The sequence below is a fragment of the Formica exsecta genome, unplaced genomic scaffold (assembly GCF_003651465.1).
Source record: "Formica exsecta isolate Colony F162 unplaced genomic scaffold, ASM365146v1 scaffold83, whole genome shotgun sequence".
NCBI lineage: Eukaryota > Metazoa > Arthropoda > Insecta > Hymenoptera > Formicidae > Formica > Formica exsecta.
The window spans coordinates 688115-697088 of record NW_021853600.1 but is presented as its reverse complement, the minus strand read 5'-3'; the positions used below and the strand labels follow the sequence as shown (position 1 = coordinate 697088).

General features: G+C 31.9%; 1 protein-coding gene across 1 annotated transcript in view; it reads left to right on the top strand.

The window, feature by feature from the left end:
* LOC115244692 overlaps window positions 1-2845 on the top strand; it is a 331478-nt gene extending 328633 nt beyond the window's left edge. The window contains exon 17 of the mRNA XM_029822565.1: window positions 549-2845. Coding sequence (XP_029678425.1) covers window positions 549-767 — 219 coding nt within the window. The 3' untranslated portion in view covers window positions 768-2845. The remainder of the gene's footprint in view (window positions 1-548) is intronic.
* The last annotated feature ends 6129 nt before the right edge of the window (window positions 2846-8974 follow it).

Genomic DNA, 8974 nt, shown 5'->3' with positions numbered 1-8974 from the left:
ATTCCTTTCGCTTTTTTTATTTGCAAATCCTTTCTAATCAAGATAACTTTTTTAAATATACATTTTATCGATTCTGATTAATCCATTCCTATGTACCAGTTTTATTAATCACAATATCTTGTTGTCAAAATGACAACATTGATTATAGACAAAATTTCTGAAAGAATTGATTTTTATTTGTAGTATGTGCCTTGATTCGAAAACAATTGGTATTTCTTCTTCTATTTGAAATATTTGTGTATCGTAAATCGTTTTTGATGTATAAAATTATATGAAGAATATCGAAAATAAATAAAAACTCAGAGCAGAACATATTATATGTGAATTTGAACGAGAGCAGTCTGCGAATTTATAACCATATTGGAACATTAGGTATCAAGCAAGGATATGATTATCATAATAAATATATAAAAAAATATTCTCGATTAAATATTAAATAAATACCAAATGTTTTCGAAATGTATTAAAATAGAATCCGCTTTAAATTAATATTGCTTTGAACTAGATACCTTTTTATAAACGTATTGATCGAGATACTCGATTTGCAGGAAGAGTGCGCGTCAATGATGCAAGATCTCAGCGACAAGATCAACAACAAGCATCACGAAGTGCATTCGCATCCGCTACTCTCGATCTTCAAGATGGCCGAGGTCGAGGTAAAAATGCCATACAGTAACGAGGCGGCTGTCTTCAGGTCATCATTAGTCCTTCTCGTCATTCTACTGGTAGTCGGCCTTTTCGGTTCGACGTGTCTTTTCGATTCGTGACAGGGACACCGAGACACCGTAAGAAGTCTATATCGAACGTCTCCCTCGCGAAGGATCGCCACGTGTCGCGCGCACGCGATTACTGTGATTCCGACAGCGGAGTCTATCCGGAGGAAGGAGGACTTGTGGCCTTGAAGGCCACAAAACAACGAAGAGAAGGATTTTTCACCTTCTTGATCATCGTGCTGATCTATGTAAGGATTGATCGACAGATCTGCACGATGATCCCTGCATGTTTCTTGCCGATCACGAATTGCTCATCGCGCCGTTCAAAATATTATTAAATGTATATGAATGTTTAATAATATTTTTATTCCTACCTCGATATGCAGCCTCATCGAACCTCGTTCTTAACCCTTTAACAGTCGCGATTCGAGTAATTCCGAATTCAATACTGGAACGTACAATAATTGTATAAAAAGTTATTTTTCTTAGAAGATACAAAATGCTAAATTTACAAAGAAAAATGTTCCTAATTTTAGCATATTCTCATCTATTTGTTTCTCCTTATTTTATCTTATTTATACAGTTTTTGCTGTATAATTATATAAAGAATATTAGGATATTTAAAAAAAAAACACGCTCTCTGCACATGTTTAAAATTGCACTGAAGCTGCTAATATAATTGCGATTTGAGAATTTTATTTCATTTTAAAATGCATATTAGAGAAAATGAATAATTCACACTGATACTTCAACAATATATTCATTGCGAGTTCCAATATTTTGAAAACATTTAATACGCGAATGCTTACTCCGTCTGGATAAAGATATTATAGTGGATAATAATTTGTATAAAAAGTAGTGCTGTTACGCTGCTCGATATTCGAAGGGTTAGCGACGAATGATCGATGATACTCTCGACGATTGAGGTCGCTTTGAGGTCGAATTTGATACGAGAACAAGATTGACACGGAATACATTTGTCGAATGCGCAAAATCAAATGGAAATCATCAACCAACCGTGTTTTCATTTTACGCGTTCGGTATGTAATTCGCCGTCAGAAGTGTCTTGTGACGAGATTGTCGCGCGATCGACATGCAACCGACATAACTTCAACACAAGAGTTGCATCACAAGCATTAACAATCGCGTGCGGTGCTGATGATGTTTGGTTACACGGTGATTTGCAAGCGAATGATTAGTAGAGAACAATTGATGAGATATGCAAGCATTGGAAAACATTGGAAAACTAAATAATTGAAATTATTTACGTTTTAACCCATAAAAAGTTAGCTAATATAAATATATAAATGATATATATTCTATATAAAATGTATGTGTAGAATAAAAGTTTTTCTCTCGATGCCTAATCTCGATTGGCAGAAAAATTAAATTTGTTAGAATCATGTCGAGGGAGACAATTAACGCAGAGTTCGCGGATAGCTACGAATACTTTGTTGCAAATTGTTGAAGGATATTACATATATATACTCGAAGTATTTATTTTTAAATGTTAAAAATTTTCGCGATTATATAATTGTTGATAATACGTCGCAATGTTAACGTAAACGAAAACCAAACATTTCGCACAAAATCAGCATTGTACTTTTGATGCAATCGATCAGGTAACAATCTCGACAATTACTTAATCGAAAAAAGACAAAAATATAAAAAAAATCGATAAGTAAAATTAATGAAAAAAATTGTAGTCTTGAAATTAGCCTTGCGCGAGGAACGTCCGAGAGAGAAATCGAGATAGAGAACGGTGAGCGCGATTCGGGATCGTCAAAACTAGGATATGACGCGTGTATAATAAATCGATCGTAGCGCGAGAGATGCAGTCTGTATAAATGGCTAAGCACTGATCTATTGTATAATTAATGGCCAAGCAACGCAAATCTCCTCCCGTACTGGACCATTAGGTGTTTGTTAAAGTTGAAACCTAAACCCGAAACCATACGTGCATCTGCGGTGCGTCGCGAAAAACTCGAGTGTGTAGATAAATGTAGATTGTTGATAGCAACGTAAGTATAAAAAAAAAAGTGTGTAATAGAGGTAGGCTAAAAATACGATCGAACGAAAAAATCGATCGTGGCCCGCGCGTTTCCAAGTTTCTTCGCGTCGATATGCAATGTATTTTGATTTCTGTTTTCTATAACTTATTAATATATTTATAATTTTTCTATAATTTATTAAATTTCTATAACCTATTAATTATTTATCTTTCTATTTTTATTACCAAAAAGAATTGTAATCAATAAATGAAAAGAATAAATCTCCGAAAGTAGATACGGATTATACGAAGAGTCGATGGAAATGCAACGAATGAAACGATTATTATGAGGACTTTCGTTATCCTTGCGACTTTCGCCATTTGAACAAAGTAATGAGAATCCGTCAGATGGGATCCCGAGGATTAAATCGATCTTATAAAAAAATAATCTCTCAATTTTTTTTTTATTATCTGTATTAGTTGAGTCTCGTATTTATATATTTAAATATCATTGGAGAAATATAGATGTCTCGGAAAATTTAAAAGGCGAATCGTCCAATCAGATTTTTGCTAATAAAATATGGCCTCAAAACTCGATAATTGATATCGCCTTACTATTGTTACATATATTTTCGAACATATTCTATATTTTACTTATACTTTTAAAAATGAAATTTGACACAAATCTAATATATGACCTATTAATTAATTTAAAATAAAAGCAACCACATATCATTGAAAAATAGACATAATTTTTTTCTTACTAATAACAAAAAAAAAGATAATTTATTCGTTAAACATCGACCAATATGAATTATTCATAATGTAGGTATACTTTTATTCCCTTCGCTCTTTTATCTGTCGTATTCGTGTCATTGATTATTTTATCAGCCGATGACGCCGATAAGAGCGACAAATATAAATGCGAAACGACGCCTCACATCGCTTCGCATCGCGTCTCTGTAATTATGACGCGCAATGTCAATAGTTCGTGACTATGGCACTATATATGTATAAACGGTCGATTTGTCAACATAGAAGACGAGAGGAGGATACGAAGCGGAAAACTTGTAAACGGTAGGCAAATGCTTGACATTTACAAATTACTCAGAAATTCACGAACTGGAATTATTCAGCAGGCTGGAGAAGTCCTTCCGCTGACTCGATCATAATCTCGATACCGGCGATTAATAATCCCCAAGATTCCTATAATTATCTCTTCCTGCGACGGTCTCGTCACGACTACTATCACGCTGTTTTTCAGACGGTACTAGAATATAATGAATTTAGTGCTCTTCAAGAATCTCAAAATTAATCTGAATTTGATATAAAATTTCAATGATTCTTTTATCATTAATTTATTTTGATTGACAAAAGCATTTAATGTGTTTAATTCCAAACGCATCAAGATATATTTATTATAGATGTAAATCAGAGAAACAAAGTAGCTGAATTTAATGATCAAATTTTAATTAAGATTTGGAAAATTATTTTCGTTTTTTAATTATGCTAAAAAAATTACCACATAATTACGTCATATAAAATATAATAATTTATTTCTTTTTTATAACTAAACGCTCAACAAATTATGGAAAAATGGTAAAAGTAAAAATACATATTGTCGATCATATTTTAAATCTTATTTTCTCCTTTATATTAATTATATAAAAATATCGTTTTAAAAATAATTGTATAATTTCTTTTACTTTTCTTGCTGAAGCTTCAGGCGAATCTATGTGACCCTCCGGAGTTAACTAATGGAAACTTGCTAGACAATGTAGCGGCAGGAACAATACGGCAAATAAATAGAGCCCTTCTATGCGTACGATATACTCTATAAATACACGTTATGTATAAGTGCATATATATATATATAAATATAAATATAGGTAACGCGAGAGATAAAGGCGGACAGCCAGCGCGTTCTGGCTGTCATATTGTTTGTACATGGACGACAAGTACGAATAAGACGACAAGTTATAATACGGTAATTCAATTAGGTGGCATTCGTCGATCTTAGGCGCGAATGTGAGTTGCGTCTTTTTTGTGGGAGTCCTGCGTGCAAAATGCGAGAGTGCGTTTGTGCAAGCCAATTATTTTCTGCGCTCGCTTCCCTAAAATTATCGTTATATTAAAAACTATAATGTAAGTGATATTAGCAAATGACAAAATAATTACATAAACGTGGATATTGGTATTTTATTCTTTTGTATTCTGATTAACTGTGTTTTCTACTTTAAGATGCAAAATTAATTAAAAGCTGATGTACATAATTTATAAGCATAACACTGAAAATTTTACGTCAGTGCTATTTGCAAATTTGCAATACACATAAAACAAATAAAAATTGATATTCTCATATTTTAGATGTATCAGAAATGTGCACTCAGACGTATAATACTTTAATGATACTGATTTATTTTTTTTCCGATATATTTATTAATTTTGACTGATAATCATTCTTTAACAAAACAAAAAAATATATTTTATTGAATAATAGCAATTTAATGAAAACTATTGTATTAAACAAACAGAGAGGAAAAAGAGCGCAGAGCAGATTGTGCGTGCGCGACGTGGAAAAGCAATAATGTATAAAATTTAGGAACCGCGGGTACATCGCTCAAAGAGACAGCAGATGTTAATGTCACGTTATACATACACGCACGTAGCAAGAATATATGTTGACTAGTTAAAAAGCGGCGAGGCTAATCGTTTCAGCGGCGACGAGATGGACTCTTCGGGAAAAATCGATCGAGAAGATGAGATTAATCTCTCAATCTCGATCAATCTCGAAGACATGGACCAAATGCAAAAATCTCACAAGAAGTGGATCAAGGTTGAAGGATCAAGATTGAGAAGTCTTCTTTCAATCCGCAAAGCGAAAATATGACGCATCAAACGAATGCACGGACGTTTCGAATTTTTACCATTAATTATTACATTGCGAATATAAATCTAATTAAGATTCATGCTCAATTATAATGCACGTATAGAAAAATTTAATGGGGACTCGATTCAATTAGTTTGATAGAAATGCAAATTACATACTTTATTGTCTTAAATTATGCCTTCGTTAATTTAATGCCTATATTAATTCGATATATTTAATATATAGCGTGTTTTCATTAATTATATTCCATAAAATGTCATATATTAATTAATTCCGCACATTTATAATTGTGTTCACATATTTTAATTAATAATTAATGAAACATGCTGTGCATTCGAAATCATGCTGGATTTGAATTAAATCTTTACTCGGATATTGCACGATTGTTATTCTCAGAATTCTCTATATTCGACCTTGATCGACATGAGGTGTCTCGAAAATACGCCCGAGTAGAATAACTCTCGCAAACTCGACGGCGTTTGCTCGAAGGCGCTTGCTGCATCGGAATGTAAATACTTGCGCAAAAAAGAAACGCCCCCGGCGATCGTAGAACGCCGATTATAGACGCACGAAATCAGCCGATAAGAACCATTACGCTCAATTACTACTCACTGGCAAGGTACTTTTGACGCACTGTTCGCTAAGAGGGCGAGTAGCTTTAATACTGCTGCGTTCAACGGATGCAACTTTCCTCCGCGAAGCACGGACATTTCGCAGAACGATGTGTATGTCAATTCGCAAAACATATTTGCAAACAAGCTCTATTTTATTACAAGAGATTTTCTTATGAACTTATATATACAGAATTCTTATATTACACATTTAATTTATTATATCTTTAATTAAAGATTTTATTATATGTTTTATATTACATGCACGAAAAACGTATATTGTTTCTTTAATATTTTCTCTTGCACTTTTTAATTTAATTTTTCTTTCAATTTCTTGCAAAATCGAGCTCTGTATATGCAGATGTCTTGCCAAAAGTAATTTCTCTTGCAATATATATATATATTTTTTTTTTAATAAATATGCTAATCATATGTAGCGCATATGCACGCGTAATCATTATTAATCTACGCTGAACACTGCGCGTGTATCTATTCGCGGCCATCTCATACGGTCCAGCTGAATCAGATAATCAAATACCCGACTCCAAAGTCACGGAGACTGCACACGGCCTAATTACTCTCCGTAACATATTGCGCATTAGATACATGCGCATGTCGAGAAATCACGATTTCGGCGGTTCGAAATGATAATATAATACCTAGCTCGGTATAGATCTCATAAATATGGCAAGATGTTCCGTCATTCCTGTCATATTTTATCATATCATAAATGCACTTTAAGATAGTTTAGTAAAAAGTTCATCGATATAATTTGTGCTAGAGAGAAATTTCTTTCTTTTAAAAATTAAAAAAGAATTAATTCACTTGTTATAACATAATTTTACTTGTTCTCTCTCCTATCCGAATAATTCTTTATAACTTTATTTTGATTGATCTTTTTTCTTTTTCTTACGTCTCATTTAACATTTCTCATATCATCGTTACATTATAATTTCCGTGTTTCGTGTGAGCGTGAGAATGACTGCTTAATTGTAAAAATCGACATGAGGACGATGCAATAATTACGCATGCATGCGAGATCGCGCATATGTGTGTAAGTATGTGTGACCGACGCGTCGAAGGATATGTATTATAAAGAGCCCGCTTTGTGACTGCGACGTTACTTTGTGAGGAAGTGACTATCACGATGATCCTGTTTGAGAGAGTTTTGACAAACTTCCACGTTTCTCATATTTAGTCGCCCCAATGTGTTTTGTGAACATCAAATATTTATCAGCTGTAAATCTTATTCGTTAAATCGAATAAATTTATTGATTATTAAATTAATTACTAATGAATTGTGGAAAAAAATTACAAAATAGCAATCTATAAGTTGTAAATTACATGGTTTAAAGTTTAATTTTAATTTTGTATAAGAACTAAAAGATTTAATTAGTAATTATATCGCACTGGTTATTAAATCAATACTGTTTTATTCAATGTACATATTAGATATTTTATTATAATTCTATTATAAATTATTTTAATAATTCTCTCATGCTTTTTAGTTTCATGCATTCTGACAAATTTGTCATATCAATTTACGGTTAAATTGAATTCCGTAATTATTTATAAATAGTTCTCTCTCAAGCAAAATTCTCAACGAAGCAATGTCGCGATTACAAGATATGTGATTTCTCTTCAAGATATGAATTCTTCCAAATGGACTGCGGGCGTGGGTCTTCGTACAAACCGTGTGAATTCTGACTTTGTCGCATATCATATTGTGTATCAATCATTGCAATCTACGCGATTACCGTTTCATCAGACTGGTCCAAACAACTTAACAAAATTCTTGTGAGAATACACGCTCTTCTGTAAGATGCTCCGCAAATCTTTATCAATTGTCGCAATTTGATGAATTATTTTAGAAAACATATACAGAATATTTCAAAGGATCAGCTTTCATGCGCGAATATAATCGAAAATGTTTAAATTAAATGACTTAATCGTATAAATTATTTATTTAAACAATGGCGCTCTATTATAATTAGATCTATATAAACCGTGTTTCTTTAAAACGCGCTATATATTATAATGAAGTTAGGTTAATACAGAGAGAAAAGTTCTTAATCAAATAGAAATCTTTTTCCAAATGTGAAGCTAAACTTTTGAAAGTTGTTACAATGCCACAAAGTGGTTTTAAAGTTTAAGAATTTTACACAAGTCCGGTTATATATAAAATTTTCAAAGATTAATAATTTTGAAGATTTATGGGGCGTCGAGTATATAATTTCGAGTTTGTTAAAACTATCAAAAAATATCACGAATTAAGTAACAAAGTTACACAATCTTACTGGTAATTTTACAATGAATCCTTTAATATATAAAAATGTTTATCAGAAATTGTTACAACGCAGAAATAGTGTTACATGTTAAAATTTCATAGAACGACTTTGCTACTATTTTCGATGTAGTGCTATTAAGGAAATAATCGACAAATTCGAAGAAAAGAAGAGAGAAAAAAAAAAGAAAAAACTGCGTCAAACGCAACATGTATAAAACAGATTTTATACATATATTATACAATTAAAAACGTTTTACTTCTTTCGCGCGTTGTCTTTAAGCCATATGCATCAATTATATATAAAATATTTCAATACGCATTTCCTTAGTATTATGGAAAAAACACCAAAATTTAATTAAAATATGCGTTGATTATCAAATATGCATATATATTTTAATTTTGATTAAATAAATTGGTAGACTAATAAAAATATTCACAGATATATATTAATATAATATCAATTATTATTATTATAAGTATATA